Source organism: Nyctereutes procyonoides, unplaced genomic scaffold, assembly GCF_905146905.1.
Source record: "Nyctereutes procyonoides isolate TBG_1078 unplaced genomic scaffold, NYPRO_anot_genome, whole genome shotgun sequence".
Classification (NCBI taxonomy): domain Eukaryota; kingdom Metazoa; phylum Chordata; class Mammalia; order Carnivora; family Canidae; genus Nyctereutes; species Nyctereutes procyonoides.
This window is the reverse complement of record NW_026575135.1, coordinates 19,766,788-19,789,545: the sequence shown is the minus strand read 5'-3', so window position 1 is coordinate 19,789,545 and position 22,758 is coordinate 19,766,788. Positions and strand designations below refer to the sequence as shown.

The 22,758-nt window shown below is 51.5% G+C and overlaps 1 protein-coding gene and 1 long non-coding RNA gene across 2 annotated transcripts; one reads left to right on the top strand and one right to left on the bottom strand.

Annotated features, from left to right (window-relative positions):
• Window positions 1–1,122: 1,122 nt before the first annotated feature.
• On the top strand, window positions 1,123–9,033 carry LOC129494534 (uncharacterized). Its single transcript, XR_008661367.1, has 3 exons — window positions 1,123–1,511; window positions 1,929–2,151; window positions 7,218–9,033. It is a non-coding gene; the product is annotated as an uncharacterized LOC129494534 (long non-coding RNA).
• Window positions 7,613–22,758, bottom strand: IGFBPL1 (insulin like growth factor binding protein like 1). The gene is made up of 5 exons (XM_055301445.1): window positions 22,311–22,758; window positions 13,425–13,534; window positions 12,662–12,778; window positions 10,198–10,356; window positions 7,613–7,736 (listed from the first exon to the last, which is right to left on the bottom strand). Exons 1-4 carry the CDS (start codon window positions 22,756–22,758, stop codon window positions 10,207–10,209), a joined length of 825 nt encoding a protein of 274 aa, XP_055157420.1. The 3' UTR covers window positions 7,613–7,736; window positions 10,198–10,206.

Genomic DNA, 22,758 nt, shown 5'->3' with positions numbered 1-22,758 from the left:
CTGTGTGGAGGTTCCTCAAAGAGTTAAAAATAGACCTGCCCTACGACCCAGCAATTGCACTGTTAGGGATTTACCCCAAAGATTCAGATGCAATGAAACGCCGGGACACCTGCACCCCAATGTTTATAGTAGCAATGTCCACAATAGCCAAACTGTGGAAGGAGCCTCGGTGTCCATCGAAAGATGAATGGATAAAGAAGATGTGGTCTATGTACACAATGGAATATTACTCAGCCATTAGAAATGACAAATACCCACCATTTGCTTCGACATGGATGGGACTGGAGGGTATTATGCTGAGTGAAATAAGTCAATCGGAGAAGGACAAACATTATATGGTCTCATTCATTTGGGGAATATAAATAATAGTGAAAGGGAATATAAGGGAAGGGAGAAGAAGTGTGTGGGAAATATCAGGGAGACAGAACATAAAGACTCCTAACTCTGGGAAACGAACTAGGGGTGGTATAAGGGGAGGAGGGCGGGGGGTGGGAGTGAATGGGTGGCGGGCACTGGGGGTTATTCTGTATGTTGGTAAATTGAACACCAATAAAAAATAAATTAAAAAAAAAAAGAACTCTAGTTTGGGTTGGTTCTATTCTGGGTGTGAGGCTGACCTCTGGTGGCCACTCTGTTAGTCAATTTGCTCAGGTTAGTCATTGATTTAAAAAAAAAAAAGGCTCAGGTGCAGGTTCTGGGCAGATTGTGGGGAAAGAGAAAAACATAATTGAATGAAACAGTCCCTGCCCTGCAGGAGCTCACAGCCTGGCAGGGAGGCCATTCTCAGAAGAGGAGAAAAGTCTGTGATAAGTAGAAGCACAGAGACCATAAGATCACAGAAAGAAAGGAATAATGTGAAGCCCACACTATATTTGTAAGGCACCTCCAATATCTATGATCTCATGTAGTGCTTCTAACTACCTTCAAGGTACTTGTTATTGGCATTCCACTTGCTAAGTAAATGTGGAGGCCCAGAGGTGTTCAGCCAGTGAGTGGAGCCAGGGTTCCAGCTCAGGGCTCATGACTCTCTCCTGCACCTGGCTCGGCCCAAGGGACAGGCCCAGAGGGAGGGGCGTGGGATCTGCTGGAGGAGAAGGAGGTAAGCAAGCAGAGAGAGAGGAAGTGTGTGTGTGGGGGGGTGTAGGAATGGTGTGAGGAAAACAGAAACCTGGGAGAAGGCAGATGCTGCATTGTAAAGGGGCTGGAGGTCCTGCAAGGAAGTCATGGGCTGTCCAGTAATGGGAAGCCAGGAGGGCTTCCCAAGGAAAGTGGTAGGATTGTATTTTGGTTTTTAAAGCTGGTTATGCTTCAGTGGGAGGATGGGTTGAGGGGTCGACCTGGAGCTGGTTGCTACTGCCAATGCCAAAGTGATGCTGACCTGAGCCTGGTGTGAGGATGGGCAGTAGATCCTCCAGCCCAGAGGTGAGCTATTCCAGGTGCTGGGACACGGCAGGGAACAAAACATGAGTCCTGCGCACTCCCCCTGATGGGGCATGCTGACCACAAGTAAGGTAAGTGAAACATTTAGTCCATCGGGTGGATAAGGTTCTTGTGGAGAAAAGTCCTACTGGGAAGGAGAATAGGGAACATGGGTGAGGGGGTGGGGTGGGGCAGGAACTGTAGTTTTCAATAAAGTGCTCAGAGATGGTTTTACTGAAGAGATGACAAAGAACTGAAGAGGTATGGAAGTGGCAGGTGCAAAGGGCCTGAGACTGGAGCACATCTGGGGATTCTGGGAACACAAAGCCAAGGAGCCAGAGTGGAGTAAGCAAGGGCTAGAGATGGAGGTAGAGAGGTAGAGGGTCTGGGGTAGGGGTACATGGAGCTTTGAAGGTCACTGTGCCAATTGGGGCCTTTACTCTGAATGATGAAGGAGCCACCGGAGGGTTGTGAACAGAGCAGTGACATGATCTGACATGTTTTAAAAGGATCACTGAAGCTGCCTTGTTGACAGCAAATTGCAGGGAGGACAACATAGCTCCATTCTGATGAGAGTGCGTGGAGAATGAGAATTCCATAAAGGATGCCAAGGAGAAGCAGCTGAGAAGCCAAGAAGGAAGACCTGAGAGAGCGAAGTCAAGAAGCCTAGGAAGGCAGGAGTTTGCAAAAGGAGGGAGCCATAGGCAGAGTCAAGTGGTTCCTAGAAGTCAGGTAAGAGGACTGGGAAGCATCCCCTGCTGAAGCCATGGGTCCCTGGAGACTTGGAAAGGGCAGTTCATGTGGAAGGGTAGGGACAGAAGCCAGACCACTGTAGGTTGAGAGCGCCACTAAATCCCCCCAGGCCCCAAAGGTCTGTACATTGATCCCAGAGTTGGAAGACCTTGGAAGGAAAGCAAGAAGGCACATTATGAGGGCCTTGGAGAAGCTCTGGTCTTCCCACTCACTTAAGCAGAGGGTGGACCGAGTAACCAGTGCTAGACCACAGGGCTCTGTGGTGCCTGAGTGTGGCCTGGATACAGGTCTCCTGGCCCCCAGCCATGTACTCTTCCCACGTGTCCCAATGTAACACGAGTGCCACAACAAACAAGCCCCCAAGTCGAGGGGGTCAAAGCAACAACTGTTTATTTCTTGCTTAATCTTGGTTAAGCAATTAACCAATGGTCAACCAGGGTTAATGATTAATGATGGCCAATTGGTTAATTTCTTACACTAATCTAGTGCAGGTGCCTAGTTAATTGGCACTTGTCTTCCACATGGAGATTCAGAAGCACAGGTTCCTTGCAGCTGGTGGCTCCCCTGTCAACAATGGTTCTTAACCATTTTTATGTCCTATATTCCTTTGGGAAGCTAATGAAAGCTACTAGGAAAAACTGCACCTATGCCCATCCACACAAAATTTTGCACACTTTCAAGGGGCTCATAGACCTCATGAAACCATCTATAGAATCCCTAGGGGGTCCACAGACCCAAGTGAAAACCCTTGTGTGGGGCCTCAGAGACCTCCCTGTCATGTGGTAATGGGGGCAAAAGTGTGAAAGAGGCCCACCTACTTTTTTTTTTTAATTTTAGTTTTTTGAGAAAGAGAGAAGGTATGAGCAAAGAGGGAGAGAGAGACTCTCAAGTGGACTCCCCATGGAGGGCAGGGCCTGTCTTGGGGCTCAATCTCATGACCCTGAGATCATGGCCTGAGCCCAAATCAAGGGTTGGATGTTTAACTGAGCCACCGAGATGCCCCCCCCCCCACTTACTTTTTAAAGCTCTGGCTTCCATTCAGTCCACTGGCCAAAATGACCTGACCCAACTGAGGTGCCGGAGGAGGCAAGGAGATGTAGTTACAGGGACCTGCTGGCACCGTGGAGAGGGCCACGACATGCAGCAGGCAGCTTGCCCTGACACATCGCGCCGTCAGGCGGGTCTGCACGAGGATTATGGTGTTCCTCACATATGTAGTTTTAGACTTTAGTCCTTTCATGGACTGTTCGCTCACTCCCTTCCAACCTCGCTCCTGCTCTTCCTTCCTCCTTACTTCTTTGCCCTCTAAAGTCAGCCCGATTTCTGAGAGCCCTGCTGAAGGCCTGGCTCCCCCGGGATGCTTTCTCTGGCTGTTTTAATCTGCCATCTCTGGCCCCTTGGGGCTCATAATTCCCACCTTTCATTTAGTGTTGTTCTGTGATGGCTCTTTTTTGTTAGCATATAATGAGAAGGGTCTGTTTTTTTTTTTAAAGGTATTTATTTATTTGAGAGAGAGAGAGAGAGAGAGAGAGCACAAGCAGGGGGAGAGGCAGAGAGAGGGAGACAAACAGGCTCCCCACTCAGGAGAACTGGACAGAAGGGCTCGATCCCAAGACCCTGGGACCATGACCAGAGCTGAAGGCAGATGCTCAACTGACTGAGCCACTCTGGCACCCCTGGGTCTGATTTTTTGGTCCTACTGGACTGTGTCTTCCACAGACCCCCAGCATGTCTGCTCTGTGTTCCTGTGCCCCTGCCACCAGGCACACTGTCCTCAGCCTCTGGATGCAGTCGCGCCTGAACTCAGAGGTAGCCCGGACTCATAAAGTCCACACTCCAGAGGCCAGAGGCCAGTCCCACCCTGCCAAGGCTGGGTAACCACGCTCTCCGGTCCTGCCCTGGGTGACAGGCTCCACTTCTCAAAGTCATTATTCAGCTCCAGACGCCAGGCCACTTTAGCCTCCCTCAATTAATTAAAATATCACATAATAAAAATTCTCTGATTTAATGTTCAGGAGACCCTGGCAAAGGCTGGGAACGAGGAAATTCATTAGAGGGGACTGTTCACTGTCGATTGATTTGCTCGTTCTTATTAAATTTTCCTGTGTCATCCATCCCTGGGGGAGAAGGGAGGGCAATGTTTTTTAAAGACATAGAATTAATTTTACCATAAAATTCGAAGGAAAAAATCCATTTTGACTAAAAATCAGGCTTTTTGTATAAGGTGGGAAGTGGGTACATTTGGGATTGAACATTGTCTTTCGAATGATCTCCCTTAAGCCCAGTTATAACTCATTTAGCAATAGGAGACTGAGATTCAGGCTGCCCACCTCCTGCAGCTTCAGGTCCAACCTCCTTGGATGGCAGTGAGGGGTGTGGCCGAAAACCACTGTCCCCCACCTGCCACTACAGCTCCAGGCATCTACCACAGGTCACTACTCCCCTTCACAAGCTACCCTTCACTTCTCCACCCCTGCTCCTTTCACATACTCTTGCCCTACCTCAGAGTTCCCCATACCTACTCCAATTGCCAGCTCAGATGCCTCCTCTTCCAGGAAGTCTTCTCTGACTTCCCCCTGAGCTGATCACAAAGCAGACACCTTGTGCTGCCTTGCAGGACTGTAACCTCATCCCACCCCTCCCCACTTGAGTCTCATCTGAGGGCCCAGGTCCCACCCACCTTTTTTTTTTTTTTAAAACATTTTATTTATTCGTGAGAAACACACACAGAGACAGAGAGAGAGGCAGAGACCTAGGCAGTGGGAGAAGCAGGCTCCATGCCGGAAGCCCGATGTGGGACTTGATTCCAGCACTCCGGTATCACTCTCTGAGCCAAAGGCAGATGCTCAACCACTGAGCCACCCAGGCATCCCGCCACCCACCTTCATATTGCCAGTGTTTGCATCTTTCTGGCCTCTCGAAAACACCACCCTGTGTGCATGTGGGAGATGACAGAGCGCACAGGTCTCTGAGTGACTGAAATACTAGGATGAGTATTCAGTGGGAGATACAAGTTCTGAGGGAGTTAGAAGGATCAGGCCGGCAGGAGGCAATTAGCACTAGTTAAACACTGTGAGCAAGGTGTCCAGGTGGGGCTGTGACCAGAGCCCAGGTGTGAGGGGAGAGGAGGATTCAGATCAAAGTAGCTGATGTGGGCAAGAAAAGGGCAAGGGATGTCAAGGGCGTTGGAGACGTATCTGAGGGACCTGCTCCCACCCACAGCAGTATTCTAAGAACAAAGAGACCACCAAGACTGTCCTTAAAAACATTTATTTTCAGGTGCAGGGGTCATGTGACAGCATACCATTTATAAAAACAGAGCAGAAGACACAGGCTCTGGGGGCATCATGTTTCTGAAGGGCAACAGCCATAGCACAGTCCTCTCGGCCTTGGGGACGGAGGGGGTAATATCTCTGGACTCTCCTAGTTGAAAAGTCATTAGGTTGGAACAATCCTGTTAATCTGTCTTTTTGGTTTTGGTGAAAATTTCAGAGAGTGCGAGATGATCACTATTATTTTGCACATCATTACGACATTCACCCAGCCTCCTGCGGTTTTGATGTTTAGCTCTGCCAACCAAGCGTTCCGTCTGCCCCCCTGCCCTTGGCATCTAGACCCAGCTCTCCAACTGTGACTGGGCAAATGGGAGGGGAGTCAAGCGATCTCGCTGAATGCATTTATCAGCAGATGTGCGATTGTTCTAGTACCTTCTCCAGGGCCAAAGCATCCCTACTTCTCCTGACAGTTTCGCTAAGTGCCTTACCAATTCTTCTCACTATTCAAATCACAGAAGACTTAGCTGCAGACCTTGGATAAGAAACCCCCAAGGTGGGGTGGGGAGAGAGGAGGGGGTGCAGAGTAGGGGGGATGTGAGCGGGTTCCCCTGCAGCCCCGACCTCCAACAGACATGTACAGCTTCTAGTTAATCTGTTTCAGCTCTGATCTTATTCAAAGAAAGGGGTTCTGATGTTTTAAAGTTTGCAAACCACCCATCTAGTGTCATTTCCTTCTTATTGAAATGAGGAAACCCAGGTCCAGAAGGTGAAGGGGACTTGCTTGCAGTTGGGCAGCAAGCCAGGGATGAATTCCCAAATGGACCTCATGTTTCTGGATTCCCAGGCCATGCTCCTGCCATGTAGTACATCAGGGTGATGCCACCCCAATGTGTTTCAGAGATGGAATGGCCAGGCTCAAAGGCAGAAAACTTAATTCCAAAAAGGATTCCAGAATGTAATGCCCAGCGGGAGTGGCATGGGAGTGTGCTATAAAAGCTGAGCGGGACGGTGCTAAGAGTCCCTGGAACCCCCAGAACCTTCCATTATGTAGCTACGAGATTGCCCGAGAAGCAGCACCATGGCAGGGGAGGGGGCCCAGGAGGGCCAAGTGCCCTGAGTTCTGGTCCTTCTTAGAGGCCTTCAGTCCTCAGGTCGGTACCTCCCTCTCTGAGCCTGGTTCCTTCATCTGCAAAGAGGGGGCGGGGCCCTGCCTGCCGTCCTGGAGATGGAAGGACCACAGACAGAGAAGCGCTCAGGAGCTTGAAGGACTAGACACAACGGAGATCCCAGTCCTGACTTAAAAAAATTTTGATCACCTAAGGGATCTATTTTTTCACCCAGGTATTAAATACTCTTCCCATTACAAAAAGAAAGAAAGAAAAGAAAGGAAAAGAAAGGAAAAGTAAGAAAGCAAGCCAGCCCGCCTTATTCCTAGGTAAGGTGAAAACATCTCCAAGTAAAATTATTTTGTTACACTCTAATCCCAGAGAAAGAAGCATCTGACCCCCTTTCCTCCGTTTGATGTCCAGAAGCCACTGCCACCTGATTAGAAAGTGCTGGGCTTGTGGACAAGGGGACATCTTGGTCCCCAAACATCCAGCCAAGGGGCTCCTGAGTTAGGGAACGTGTCCTACCCAGGGCTCCATCTCTTTAAGGCGGGAAATGGCAGGAAAGGGAGCGCCGAGGCCAGCTCCACAGCCTTGCAGCTGTTTTTGAGGGACTGCCACATAAAAGGAACGCGAAGACTCTGCCTCTCGTATTTTTCCACAGGACCATTTCACTAGAATGACACAGCTCGAAGGGACCCAGGAACATTTAGTCCAAACACCAGGTTCCCAGGTGAAGAAGAAAAGGCCCAGAGAGGGGAAGGGCCTGTCCAGGCCACACAGCATGTCAGAGGAAGGCAGAGGACACTACCCTACCCCCTCCTCCTACAACTCACGCTAATCAGTCACGGACAAATGAAGTAAAGACTCATGGATGACACAGGCCTGGTTCCAGCCCTTTAGAATTACAAATACACCACCAGGTGACCTTCCCTGGGAGGAATTAGTTACAAAAGAATTCTCACAGAGCAATTCATTTCAAAAGTATAAAAAAGCCACATGCAGTCTGGTTTCCCAATGCCTGTCCTGCTAAAAACTACATCTGCATACGAATCTAGTTGGCATCTAGTTTGTAAAAACATATAAAAGGGGTCATCTACAAACACAGGTTTCTCCAAATCTTCACAAAGAAAACGATCCAAGACGACTTTTCCAACATCCTGTCATCAATGTTTCTAAGACCCTGGAAGGAAAGAGAGAAAAGCATGAGATGAAAGAAGCTGCTTTGTTATAATCAACTACGTGGTAAATGGAAGATGGGGGAAATGATCCTGAACTCTAAATCATCCTGGCAAGGGGTAGTGCTGGTGAGGACCAGAGGGGCACTGGGGGCAGGCAAAAGTGCACGTGGGACCACTGGGTGGACATTGCAGGGAGGCAAGATCCAGCTGAACACGAGCAAGAACTTTCAACTACTGGAAAATCCAAAGATGGATGTCGGTGGTAGTGAGCTCCAGATTACTGGAGGTATGCAAGCAAGAGCTGGCCAGTACTGCATGTTGCAGGGGAAAATGAAGAACTGCTTGGCAATGGTCTCAAAGTTTCATGGTGCTTTGTAGCTCCCTTTTGAAAACTCATCTGTAATAGACTACATTCATAGCCTGGTACCACGGTGTGTGTGTGTTTTTGAAAAATATACACATTAAAAATTGAATATATATTTAAAACATGAAATATAGAGAGGCACACACACAGATGTACACACATATATATGCATACAAGTGTGCAGGACCAAAGTCCTGATATGCGACATAATAACGTATAACAATACGCATCCATAGAAAACAAAGAACCATCTCCTGCCTGAATTCCTACTTGACAATTTCCCACCTTCTTTTTCCCTCCCGTTTCCAGCAGCTCTAACTACTTCATCCACTACCACTTCCTTGGTGCCACTCTCCCCTGCTCTCCCGGCTTCTTTTTTTTTTTCAAAGATTTTACTTATTCATGAGAGAGAGAGAGAGAGAGGCAGAGACACGGGCAGAGGGAAAGCAGGCTCCATGCAGGGAGCCCGATGCGGGACTCGATCCTGGGACTCCAGGATTATACCCTGGGCCGAAAGGCAGGCGTTAAACCACTGAGCCACCCAGGGATCCCCTTGTGATTTTGTTCTACCCGGTTCTAAGCCGATTCTCTCGCCTCAAACTCGTGCACACCCCTCGCTTCCTTAACACTGCACTTCTTGTATCTTAGTGACGTTCACTGTTTTGCTTTTCTGTGCAACCCTGCAGAGCCGATGTACGGCCTGTGCACAGAAGGTACACCCCGACAGTGGCTGAATATGAAAGAATATGGATGACAAGCACAGCAAAGTCCTGCGTGCCTGGCCCCGGGTCTCCTGTGACAGGAGCAGGGTCCTCTACCCCACCGATGCTGGGCGTGGCTGGACATAAGCAGACGTGACATATGCCACATCCGAGCAGAATTTTTATTTTTATTTTTTTAATTTCTTAAAAATTATATTTATTCATGAGAGACAGAGACAGAGAGAGAGAGAGAGACACAGGCAGAGGGAGAAGCAGGCTACCTGCAGGGAGCCCGACGTGGGACTAAATCCCAGGTCACGCCCTGGGCTGAAGGCGGCGCTAAACCGCTGAGCCACCCAGGCTGCCCTGAGCAGAATCTTTAAATGAGACTGTGTACCTGGCTCAGTGTCTCGCACACTCCCTCCGCCACAAGAATGGACATAGTCCACGCTGGGGCTGCTCCTCCGGCTGGGTGCCAGGATGACAAGACACATGGCGCAGAGCCACAGCCAGCCGAGTGGCAGCCATGACAAGGAACGTGAGCAAGACATACACGTGGGTGGCTGTGCACCAGCGGGCTCTGGGGTTGTTATGCAGCAAAAGCCGGCTAATTAAGGGGCTTATTTCCTAGGTTCATGGCCCACCTGTCGGCAGGGGACAGATGCAACCCCAGCTCTCACCCGGGGCGGGGGGGCAATAAGGACTGAGAGCCCTGGGGCCAGGGGAGATGCAGATTCTCCCGGACGTGCTGCTGAGCACGTACGGTGTTGAGGACAGGGAGGTACGGCCTGGAGACAGCAGAGCTGCCCGCCAGCAAGAACCCGGGGACAGACAAATGACGCTCAGACTGTCTCTGCTGTGGGCATGTTGTCACACTGCTCTCTGTGCAGGACTTGAAGGAAATATTCTCTTCTGCTTCAGAAACAGGAAAAAAAAAAAAAAAACAAGCCTGGTCTTCCCCACCTATGGACACCCACAGAGTTCACAGCTCTTGAGTTTGCACACTGTGTGAGAAGCCCAGGGTGGTACGTGTGTTGAACTAGAGTCTGTCTGCTAATTGCAATATGTGCCTACTTCCATTTGGTATTCCTCTGTTTCCTCGATTTATGTATTTTTCCTCTTTGTTATTATACATCTTATTTTTAAAAAGAGTTTATTATTTTTAAAAAGAGTGTATTCATGAGAGACACACAGAGAGAGGCAGAGACACAGATAGAGGGAGAAGCAGGCTCCCTGCAGGAGCCCGATGTGGGACTCGATCCCAGGACCCAGGGGTCACGCCCTGAGCTGAAGGCGGATGCTCAACCCCTGAGCCACCCAAGCGCCTTGTTACTGTATGCCACCTCGATCTCTTGTGACACAGGTGTATAAATACCAGAAATGACTTAAACCACGTACATTACTCCATCACATGCGGTCATCTGGAGCTGGGAGGCGGGGCGCGTTGTATTTACTCAGATCTATAACTGTCACCGTGCCCTGGGACTGGGCCTCCCCAACCACGTTGGCTGAATGGCACAGGTACACACCCTCGTCTTCCTTTCTCAGTGGGTTGATCTAGAAACAAAACAGGCAAGTTTCTGTAGTTACGTATGGCTTATTTAGTTCCTAATGATATGTCTGAACACTGATTTTTCAAAATCAGCTAGAGCTCACTATTCCTCTTCTTGTCTTGGGTAACCTACCTTAACCCTAACCCTAAAGAGTTAAATTTTATTCTCTGTACCTTCTCTCTTGGGGCTCTCATTTTAATGATTCCTTTGCATTCCCACCTTTCACTGTGGGCTACCCGGCCCTTTTATTGAAGGTGATAGGTATACATCACAAGGAAAATATTGCAAGTTAAAAGAAAACTCTACTGACCAAAGAATGACTCGTAAGTGCTTTCAGTGGAGACAGCCTTACAAAATAAAACGAGGGATAACATTTTCCTCTACCCTTTCGTGTGATAAACAGGGGAATGTGCTTGACTTGAAAAAGCCATGGACCCGATGGCACTCTGAGTGTCTGGGCCGGGTAGAGGAGTCACCAAACCTTGCAGAGTGGGAGTGAAATGAGGTTGACACTGTCTGAGAGCAGCCCGTCCTCGCGCCCCGGAAGAGCAGGCCCACACTGGCTCTCTACTCTCTCGCTTTCTCTTGGTAGAACCACCTCTGTCCACCATGGGTCACTCTGCAGACTGGGCAGGCATTACGCACAGCACTTCGTTCTGAACTCACGCCTATCGTGGGGGAAGGGGGGCATCATCATCCTGATATTGCAGGAGATTGGCAGGTAAGTCACAGACTACTGGGTCACAGGGCCCCTGGATCGTCTGTAGTCCAAAGCCCTCCTCGTACAATTGTGAACCTGAAGCTCAAGGGTAGAGTGACTAGCCCTACACACATCCCTGTCCGTCACTCCCTCACTCTTTCAAATACAGTGTGTTCCTGTGACTTAGCGAAACTGCTTGCAAGTGGCACAGGAGAGCCCAGCGGGGTGGGGGTGGGGCACCAGTGTGCTGACTTCCCTCTTTATTGGCCACATGGTCTTGGGCGAGTGTTATTAGTCTCCTGTGGCTGCTGTGACTAATCACCACATACTTCATGGCTTAAAACAACACAAATTTATTATATTTTGTTCTTTTTAAAAAAATCTTATTACAGATTTTATTTATTTGTTTTTTTTTAAGATTTTATTCATTTATTAGAGATAGCACACATAAGCGGTGGGGAGGGGAGAGGGAGAGGCAGATTCCCTGCTAAGCAGGACCTTGGAATCGTGATCTGAGCCAAAGGCAGATGCTCAACCCACTGAACCACCCAGGCGCCCCTAAAGATTTTATTTTTAAGCAATCTCTTTGCTCAATGTGAGGCTTGAGCTCGCAACCCCAAGAGATGGAGAGTCACACACTCCACCAACTGAGCCAGCCAGGCGCCCCTATATTTAGTTCTTGAGGATAGATGGTATCACCAGAGCTGCCTTCTTCCAAGGGGTCCTAAGGGAAAATCCATTTCTTGCCTTTCCCATCCTAGAGGTTGCCGGCATTCCTTGGCTTATGGCTCTCCTCTTCCATCTTTAAAGCAGGAGATGATGGCTCACATCTCCCCTATGCTGGCATCCCTCTGGCTCCTTCCCTCCTGCCTCCCTCTTCAGCATTTATTTTTTTTATTATTATTTTTTATGATTTTATTTATTCACGAGAGACACACAGAGGCAGAGACATAGGCAGAGGGAGAAGCAGCCTCCATGCTGGGAGCCTGATGTGGGACTCCATCCCAGCATTCTGGGATCACGCCCTGAGCCAAAGGCAGACGTTCTACCACTGAGCTGCCCAGGCGTCCCCCTCTTCAGCATTTAAAGGGCTCTTGTGATTATACTGGGCCCACCCAGATCATCCAGGATAACTCCCTTATTAAAGTTGGGTCATGAACACCCTTAATTCCATCTGCAACCTTAAGCCCCTCTCGCATATAACAGATCCTCAGATTCTGGGGACTGGGACGTGGACAGCTTTCCGGGGCCATAATTCTGAACACCACTGAAGGTCACTTATGTTCTCAGGGGTTAAACTTCCCTCACAGTTATTGCAGGGTCCAACGAGAAAATGATAAGAACAGCTCTGAGGGGATGCCTGGGTGGCTCAGTGGTTGAGCATCTGCCTTTGGCTCAGGTCATGATCCTGGGGTCCTGGGATCGGGTTCCACAACCGGCTCCCTGCTATCCCTCTGCCTATGTTTCTGTGTCTCTCATGAATAAATGAATAAAAATCTTAAAAAAAAAAACCAGCTTTGAAATGTGTAATGTGTTATAGAAATATAAGCAGTACTTTATAAGGGCCAGTCAATAATAGCCAGTAATCCGAAACAAATGAGATACTCACCAAAATCCAGGCTGTGGCCTCGTGGTCAGAAGGGCCCCCTCGCACCTGCACAGCTATATTGACGTGGTCCCCAGGCAGGTCCTCCAGCACCCGGGTACCCTCAGGAGACTGTGTGACCTGCAGAGGACAGAAAAACCATGGGTGGTTTAGAAAAAGCATCCTTACTGTCATCATCTTCCGACTGACTCAAAGGCCATATCCTAGCACCTCTTATTCCTAGTAAAAATACGTCAGTGGCTTTATAAACCTAAATGTCTGTGCAGACAGCACCCCCTGCTGGACAGTAACGATGCCGACACCACCGTTATCCCACAGAAGTGGTTCAGAGTTTCGTGACCCTTCCGGGGCTGTTGAGCTGGGGGCACAGCTATGCTATGACCCACGCCAGTCTCTCACAAATTGATCTGCAGGAAGATCTAGTTTTGGAATAGGATTTGGAGAGTCTTTCTAAAACCCAGATCCCGTGAAGTAGGCTCTAACTTCATTCCAGTGCATCTAGGCTAGATAAACGGCGAACTTTCTGGACAGCTGAAGGGCCGAGGGAGCAAATGGCACAAGGAAAAGCTGGCTAGTCCCCTCTCTGGGGAGAGCTCCGGGGTAAAAGTTCTGAGGCATATACACTTGGAGGTAGAAGAGTGACATGTACCATATCATTTTTTAAACCATCCATTCCACAGATGCAGACGTACAAGCACACAGATCTCTCTCTCTCTCTCTCTCTCTCTCACTCACACACACACACAGAATTCTTGGACATAAATACCTTCCTCCACGTGATGACAGGGGTGGGCACAGCCCTCACCTCACAGGACAGGTACACCTGTGCCCCGGTGACGTTGTGAACACTCCGGGGTGGAATGATGACCACAGGAGCTGGAGGAAGAAGACAAGGGATGACAAGGGGTCACGACCTTTACCCTGCCCGCAGCCCCGCGTGAGGGGAGGGGAGCGGCAGCAAGGAGCTGCCACAAAGAGCTCGCTCGGTCGGGGTCGGTCGCAGGCGAGTCCCGGTTCCCTCAGACCTGGAGGGCCGCCTACGCGCTTCCTCACCCATCGCCTTTGTTCTACCAACAGCAACACAGGGATCTGGAGAGGAAAGGCGACTTCCCAAATCCGCCACCACGTCGGCGGCAGAGCTTGGGGCTCGTCACCCCCGTGCCCAGGCCCCTTCCGGGACGCCGGCTGCCATCTGCTCACGGAGGGGCCGGTGTCACCTCACCAACGCCAAGCCTTCTAGCAGATGGGCTTTTCTCCTTGCACGTGGAGGGCGGTTCAAAGACTAGGCCGAGCGGAGCAGCTGCACTCCGAGCTGAGACCCCCTGCGGGGCCTTCCAGACGCTCGTTTGCATATCACAGACTCCAGACTCCGCGGGCCTCCCCTCCCCACGGCCTCCTGGCCTCCTGGGGCAGAGCTCAGGCACCGAAGCCCCTGCACAGGGTCTGAGGACACCCCGAGAGGGGCGACCTCCTGGGACCACCCTACCCAGGCAGTGCCACTCTAGGCTGCCAGAACATTACAGAAAAGGGGGGGGGGGCGGTGCTGGCTGGCTGGGCCCGAGACCATGGGATATCCGAGTGGGAAGTACTTAGCTGGCACTCCACACTGCCCTCCTCTCAGTGCCCTCCACGTGCTCTGCTCGCAATGGTGCTAAAAGAATCAAGTCCGGCCACCTCGGCTTCCAGGCCCTGCACCGAGGCGCTCGACTGACCTGCCCGCACTGCCTGCCTCCCCTCTGCTTGGCATGCATGACCCCCCAAGTCCATAGGGGACAGCTCCCCATCCCGCAGGACCTGGAGGGTGTGTGTCTGAGTCCAGGACCAGGGCGCCTGCACCCCTCTGACCTGCTAGATGACAGCCAGCAGGCAGTCCAGGTGCTTCCCCTGGCCTCACCTGGCCTTGACAGCAGCGGGACTCACCCCTGCATCCAGCCCAGCAGCGTCCCGGACAAGATGCAGTGCGGAGGCCCGGTGAGGACAATGCTCCCTGCTTGGCGTCTGTAAGATGGGGATCATACCCCCTGCTCGCAGGGCTGTTGAGCTGATCTTACCCTGGGATGAGTGTGAGAGTAGTGGTTTAAGTTACCAGGACGTATAAGTGGGCATCTGGTAAACAGATGACTAGATGAAGAAACACATGGCAAAGAAGGAGCAAACAAACTGCAGGGTTTATGCTCCCGGGGCTTCGCCTTGTGACTCATGTGTTCTCCTGGAGAGGGATGGGGCGCTCGCCTGTCTGGGTGCAGCTGCAATAAAAAAGGAGAGCCAGGGGAGGGAGGGAGAAGGCCGCAGGAGGAGGGGGAGGGCCAGAAGTGAAAGGGCACAGAAATAAGACTGGTCTGGCCCCTGCACACAGACTTGTCAAGCTGGTAAAAAAAAAAAAAAAAAAAAAAAAAACCTCCGGAAAATTGTCTTAGAACCAGAGTTTCAAACCTGAGGGCCCCAACTCCCCCAAGATCCTGTGCCTAACCATCTATGATGTGTTCAGTTTAGCATCCACTTGCATGCCTCCAGTGACAGAGAGCTCACTACCTATAGAGCCAGGCCTTTCCACCCTAGGAGAGCCCTGCTGGTAAGAAAGTTTCTCTTCACCTGGAGCTAAAACTCACCTGCTTGTAACTCCCACATGTTGATCGCAGGGCTGCTTCACTGGAGCCCTATAGCTTCCTGGGTGCCCCATGGGCCTCTATGGAATACAGACACTAACATCCCTCCCCCCTGCCCCACTGCTTTCTCCTCCCTCAGCCTCATCAGCCCGCTTCCTCAGTTGTGCCCATCTGATTGCTTTCCAAGCACCATGGCTCTACCCACAACGCTGAGTGCAGCCAAAGTGCCCTTGTTGAACCAAGGCCCTAGGCTTCTAACATTGTCAGAAGCATCTCAGCCACCTGCAAACTGCCACAAAGAACCACAACACCCCTCCTCTCCAGCAGGGGCCCCATCTGCAACATGACAAAGAGAGTCTAATTTATCTGCACCCTCCCACCAACATCCCCTCCCCTGGAGCCCAACACTCCTCAAATAGCTCGCTGGGGGAACAATCAGAACCCTATCTTATTCCAAAGCCCTCAATGGATTCCAAAGGGACACTCAATCAACATGTTTTACTTTCATTCATGTAAAGTCATAAATTTTAAATGAGATTTCATCAATCTCTCTCAGGCCTAAACGAATAAACCAGTAAATCACATTTCGACGTTCTCTTGCCTCAAATTTTCCCTCTCCCTCTTTTGAAGACTGTCGTGGAAACAGTGTCTTTGCTACTGATCTTGTGGCAGAAAATATCACTTCCTTGACAAAAGAGCCCCCGGCTTTTGATGATAAAGTAAGGTTCACATTTTTATTGATTTTAAAATTTACATACAGCACATTTACTCCTTGTGGAGTGCAACTCTCGAGTTTCGACAAATGCCTACGGTCGTGTAACCACCACCACAACCAAGATTTAGAAGAGTCCAGTTACTGCAAAAAATTCCCTCATGTTGCTCTTTGTCACAGGAATCTGGTTTTAATATTAACCTATCTGATTTTTAATTTAAAATATTTTTATCCATCATAGCTTCTCATAATCAGCCACCACCATCATCATAGTAATAATGGTAATAATGCCACCATCTAACTCCGAGAGCTTGCTGTGTGCTAGGCACTCTAGTCTGCTCCCAGGGGTTAACTCATTCCATCTTTGCAGAAATTTCATCAGCTGTGGAGCTAGCTAGGGCTACCCAGGCTTAAATGGTTGGGTGAGACTTTGAGCCCAGGGTTCTGAGCTTTGCCCCACAGAGTCTTGTCCTCTACTTGGATGACACTTCCCTGTACACTACTCCTTTCATCCTTAAACATACTCTTCTAAGCAGGTGCTTCTATCCCCATTCTACAGATGAGATAAACCAAGGCTCAGCAAGGTGAAGGGCCTGGAGGAACAGGGACTCAAACCCAGGCACCCTGATCGCATCAACTCTCCACTGAGTTTTAAAGTGAAACATATGTGGTCTGTATGGACTCCATTCCAGAATATGAAAGAGCTCCTTAGGGACTGCACTGAGGATCCCTAAGACAATCCCTAGGTTCAGTGATTTGCTAGGACGACTTACAGGCCTCAGCAGTTTTACACACGGCTATAATTTGTTACAGCGAAAGGAGACAAAGCAAACAGCAAAGGGAAAAGGAGCTCACAGGATCAAGAGGGAAAACCCGGCATGAGCTTCCCGGAGCCTCTCCTGGTGGATCACACAGGACACAACTAATCCCCCAATAGTGAATGGTGACAGCACGTGTGAAATGCCATCTGCCAGGGAGGCTCTCTAGAGACTCCATGCCCGGGAATTTTGTTGGGGGCAGGTCACCTGGGCACCCTCTGCTTGACCAAAATTCCAGGGTCCTGAAGAAGAGCAGGCGTGCAGCATAAAGCGGGTTGTCTGTACGGTTTAGGCATCAGTGTGAAAATGGCAGGAACCTTCCTGAAATCCAAGTTCCCGGACACGAGCCATGGTCAACCTGACCAGAGGCCTTTCTAAGGTAAGGATAAGTCCCAGGCCTGCTCTGTTTACTCTCTTCTGCATGGTGGTGGTGGTGGTGGAAGGGGGGAAATCCCTCCAAACCACCCCCAGGGAACAGCTCTTGTGAAGACACTATTAAATGGGTGATGTGTCTTTTACACTAGCAGGACATTCCCAATCCTGCTGTCGCCAAGGGCTCATTCGAGTGTGGTGCTGGGATGCTCCCAACATCATGACTCCTACAGGCAGAATAGACCCAGTTTCAAATCCTGCCTCTGCTACACCTGCAATGCTGTGACTTGGTCTCAATTTCTTCTGTGGTGTCTACTCTCCTTCCTCTCTCCTCTCCCCCCCCCCCCCGCCAGGGAGGAAGAGCTCCAAGAACCCTTGCAAACCATAAAAGGCAACTGGACGTGGCAGGCTGTGCTGCCCCATGGGGAATCTCCTCCTCAGAAGCTCCTAGCCTGCTCCAGACTGACGGCCTCCTGGCCTCCGGGGGAGCAGGCCTCTAGGTGGGCCCTGCCCAGAGGTTCCAGACCCCATGCCCACAGCCTTCTTTCTGGCCAGCCTGGGGCACAGCCTCTCACCTCGCGATTGCCAGGGCTGCCACACTCCTGGAAGAGCCAGTGCTTTCCTTTCTATCTGCGTTTGACGAAAGTGATGTGGATTTCTGGAGGAAGGATGGTGCCCGGTGGGCCCAGTCTGTGAATGTGCCAGCTTTGTCTCTCTAGCTCTTTCTGGCTAAATACTTGCTTCCTTCTGTCCATGCCAGCAACAGCTCTAGAAAAGCTGGGATGGCACAGATCCACCCATCAGGTAATAGAATAGTCACCCACATGTGCACCCACAGAGGTAGCGCTGGGCATGCATAGAGGGAAACTCAAATGCCCCAGGGTCCCGGTGCCAACCATGGCAGCTTGGGCAAGTCATCAACCATTTCCTCCTTGTCTGCAAATGAAGACAGTCACTGCTACTCGAGTCTGCTCTGGGGTAAAGGGAGAGGATGGATGTGGCTGAATTATTAACCATGTGGGTCTATACGAGTGAGAGGGGTCGACAGTATTTTTCTAGTGTGTGGTGATCTGTCCCCCCACACGGTCAACTAGATCTGTCCTTGATGGCTAGAATGAAAGATCTTCCCAAAAGCCTCTGAGGTTCCTTTTAAGTCAATGGTGCCGAGGAAAGAAAGAATATCAAAAGTCGTCCTCCAGGACCCCATCTGCTTGTACAAAGAAGTGCACAACCAAAGAGTTTAATCATCAATGCATTGAACAGCCCTGATAATTTATGCTAATAGTCATGTTAGGATGTGGAAGGAGAAACAGCTTAATCCGGCTCCCCGCAGCCCGTGCCGCACACCCCCTCCCTCGGCATGAAAGGCAGTTGAGCACGAGGCCCCCGTCTTTGTCCCTCTCACAAAGTGGCGCTTGCAGCCTCTCCCGGTTACCTGGTAACACGCGTCTCGCTCAGGCTGCGATTTCTAAGTGGAGCTGGAATGTCAACGGAGGTGGATTTTCTAAGATTCAGGATCTCAAGAGCGCAGTGAAGCTTCGGGGGCCCAGGACCCTGGTGGGTACTGGCCGGGGACCCTGATCCTATCTGATTTAGCATTCAGAACCGGCTAGCAACCTGCTGCCCGCAGGATCCCAGTCCCCTCCCTGTGTCAGCAAATGGCCAGGGAGCACGCAGGGAACGACACAGCCTTTTAAAGTAATGACAGCAGCAACGACACCATGCCACTTTACAGCTCAGAACAAAACCACTAACTCAGTACAGAACGAAGCTTCATCCCTCAGCCTGGTGCTCAAGGCTGGCAATGCCCCTGCCCCAAACCTCTATGCGCCTCACCCCCGGCCCCAGGCACACCCCCTCCCCCATACCTGCCCAGCAGCCAAGGTTTGCACCCACCTAAGGACCTCCCCATCCCCCTCTCTCCCCAAGAATTTTCTAAAAGTCCTTCAAGGTTCCTCTCAGATATCTTCCCCTCGTGAAGCTATCCCTGAAGAGAGGAGCCAGCAACAAGCCTTGAGGGAAAAGCAGAAGGTGGATCCAGACCCAGAAACCCTCAAGATTCAAGGGTAGCCAATTTGCAGCCCCATCCTGATCAGGAGGCCAGTAGGCTAGACGTGCCTGGCTCCGTGTGAAGAGAGCCGGGCAAAGCCAGGCTGAGGCCCTACCTCAGCTAGGAGCTAGCCAGGAAGCTCCATGGAACTCCCTTCTGTGTGCCTCCATTCTCCTTTCTATTAAAGAGGAGTGAGGGCACCTGGGTGGCTCAGTGGTTGAGCATCCGCCTTCGGTTCAGGTCGTGATCCCGGGGTCCTGGGATCGAGTCCCGCATCGGGCTCCCTTGCATGGAGCCCGCTTCTCCCCCTGCCTACATCTCTGCCTCTCTCTCTGTGTGTGTATCTCTCATGAATAAATAAATAAAATCCTTAAAAAAAAAGAAAAGAGGAGTAAGATCTGGCCCAGGGGCTGGTGTTCTGAAAACTGCGTAAGAAGAGATGCAAGAGCGATTTTCAACAGTCAAGAATTCCTCATCTAAGCGAACAGGGTGAGTCTTCCTTAAATGTGTTAATCAAAGGATTGCTCTTATTGTTAGGTGTTCTGGGGGGAGTTTCAGACCATAGGAAAAGGTCAGAATTTAAGCCTGCAAATGGTTTCCAAATGCCCCACAGAGGCATGTGTAAGAACCCTTCCCGCACCTTTCGGAACCTGATAAATATTTACGGGGTCTCATTCCATTAAAGTCAGGTGCTCGCTTGTTGAAGGATAGGTGAGCGCCGAGGAGGGGTAATTTTATTAACAATATTGAAGCAGAACAGCTGCCACTATGACTCAGCCTGTTTCCCTTCCACCCGGGTCCCTAGGGGCATTGTTAAAAAGTACCCCTGCTGTGTCGTCTGAATAAAGGATGGCTTTAGGGAGGCACAAGGAGATGTCCCCTTCACTGGCTGGGAAAGAGGTCCCCATCCACACCTTCATGCTTCACCAGGACACGAAGGCAGGGGCCACAAGCACATTTCAGGACGAAGAGAGATGGAACAAGAGTGCCTGAGTCTGTGGCAGATGACATCATTGCTGGTGGGGAAGGAGAGCTAAATTCTGGGGAGGCCTGATGCCTGTCACTAACAAGATCATTAAAAGCAGTTTCTGACTTTCCTTCCTTTTAGTTCGTTGAACATCTTTACTCTCGGGGCCTGTGCCCGGGGTGGGCCTCAGAGCCCATAGATCAGAGTGGAGGGGCTGTCACATTTACTTGTCATTTGGTAATTTTCAGTGAATTAGGGGTATGGGGTTTCCATCTGCCATCTGGCCGCACTCTGGTAACCATGGCAACCACCACCTGCCTGACTTAACACTATCAAGTCCTGTCCCGAAAGAGCACTACACAGGGTGTCGGGGTCCTGGATGCCCGTCAGGCTTTCCTGGTCATCCTGGCTGTGTCCCCTGCGCCCCCACTCCCACCCCCACCCCAGGTCTCAGTCTCCTCTGCACAATAGCAGATTTGGTCTATGTGTCTTCAGGGTGGCTCTGTTTTAGGAATAGAGTATCACTCCAGGGAGAAATAATCTGAGACCATCAGCACCGGCTAGATTCTGGGGACTTGGTCAGCATTTCTTGTGTCTCCAGTGTGTGGAGTGAAAAGTGTGGCCTGTCTGGAGACAAAGAGAACTGCCTGTGAATTAACTGCTAAGGAAAGCAGATTGTAAAAAGGAGTGATGGGAGCTAGAAGAAGGAAGGAGGCAGGACTGTTTAAATGCCACGGGGCAGAGACAAAGGTTCAAAGTGGAAGGGACCTCAACAGTGGCTCCACCGGGCTGTCAGGGCCCAGAGAGGGTCAGGGACCAGCCCAAGGTCACTCAGGGAAACCAGCAGCAACTCGGGAAGCACCTGCCAGCTCTTTCCTCCCTTCTTTTTCCTGGGAGCCCCGGCCAGGAATAGCCAACGGTGACTCTCCTGTGCTCCGGGGCTGCTGCAGCCCCCTCAATGGGCAGCACATTGTTTTTGTGTTTCCAGAGATAGGAACCTTCCCACCCCATCCCCAACAACCCTCTGGGTCTCCTGTACTTGAGTGCACGTACCTGGAATGCTTAGGGGGTGGGAAATAATACTAAAAATTACCCAGGGCCTGGAAAAGGTGGACCCTTACCCCCAAGGCTTTCCTGTTGGAGCTAAAGTCATTACACTGATTTAGGCATTTAGGTCTAGACTTGGGTCTGGAGGCCCAGGCCAGAACCCCCAACCAGACTCCTTGGAACTTCCTGGCCACCAGCTCACTCACCAACTCTCCACTGCCCCCTCCAGGCAGTGTAGACGGGGGCAGTTCTCCAAAACCTAATGGGCCATCAGGGTGCTTCACTGGGCATCCCTATACTGATGTTTTCGATCTATTTTTGTTTGAGTTTAAAAAATTCCATATAGAGTTGGGCAACAACGGCACCCATAGATGACTTTACTGGGATGTTAATAAACCTTAAGTTTCTAGGTACCCAGCAATGAATACGTTTCCATTCCTTTAACCTTCAAATCATATGAGCCTTGGACCTGCGAAATCCAGATCTGGCCCTGATGGCACCATCATCTTTTCAGAGCTTAGGTCCTCAAAGGTCTTAACTGTCCTGGGTGGGAGATCCCTCAGGTCCTCCTAGCAGGGTCCCAACCCTGGGGTTCTGGCCCAGTGATTCCCAAGTCCCCTGTCTGGAGTGCCTCCTCCCCCAGCATCTTCACCTTCCCTCCCTCTTCATTCATCAACCCCACCCTGCGCGGCCCAGTGCCAGTTCGGGGAACTTCCACCCTGTAGGACTCCTCCTCCCCCCACTCCCAGTCGGCTGGGGGCATCCATGGCAGGCTGCACTAACTGCAGGCCTTTCGGTAGGTAAGTACCAAAAGGGACAGCAGGCTCACCAAAATTCTGACCAGCGCAGGGGCTTGTATCTCCATGAGCCTGGCAAGGAAGGGGGCAGGATGTGGATTCCTGTCCCAAGTCTCCTGGAGCACCTGGCCAGGTAAGAAACCCTGCTTCTGAAGGGAAAACCGAGGCTCTACCGATCACCGTGCGTGCGGGGATCCTCTGTTCCACATTCCGGGGGGGCGGGGGGGCTGGGGTCCCTATTTCTCCTCCCGCCCCAGCACCGCGGTACCGAAGCAGGACTCACCGAATTCGCAGGGGCCGTCGCGCGCCTTGCGCAGGTGGCCGGGGTGCGGGCGGGGCGCGTGCCGGGCGCGCAGGCGCAGCGCGCAGATGCTGGGGTAGGAGCGGCCGTCGGAGCCGCAGACGGCGCCGCGCTGCGCGCACACGCAGAGCCCGGTGCCCTCGGGCGCCGCCCCCGCGGCGCGGCTGGCGCACACCAGGCCGGGGCCGCAGCGCGCGCCCGCCCGCCCTCCGCAGCTCGCGCCCTCGGCGCCCAGGCAGCGCGCGCAGCAGCCGCACTCGTCGCGCGCCGCGATCCCGGGCGCCGGGCAGCTGGCGGGCGCGGGGCAGCGCTCCGGCCGGCACGGGCCGCACGCGGGGAGCCGGCCGCCGGCCGCGCGGAGCCCCAGGCCCCGGGCCAGCGGCGGCAGCAGCAGGAGCAGCAGCGGGCCGAGCAGGGGGCGGCGAGCCAT

Excerpts from the sequence above, each read along its gene's own strand:
- IGFBPL1 (XM_055301445.1), bottom strand. The coding sequence starts at position 22,758 with ATGGCTCGCCGCCCCCTGCTCGGCCCGCTGCTGCTCCTGCTGCTGCCG. Across the intron at positions 13,535-22,310 it reads CGACGGCCCCTGCGAATTCG|CTCCTGTGGTCATCATTCCA; the intron begins GTGAGTCCTGCT and ends TTCTTCCTCCAG. Across the intron at positions 10,357-12,661 it reads AGGCCACAGCCTGGATTTTG|ATCAACCCACTGAGAAAGGA; the intron begins GTGAGTATCTCA and ends TTTTGTTTCTAG.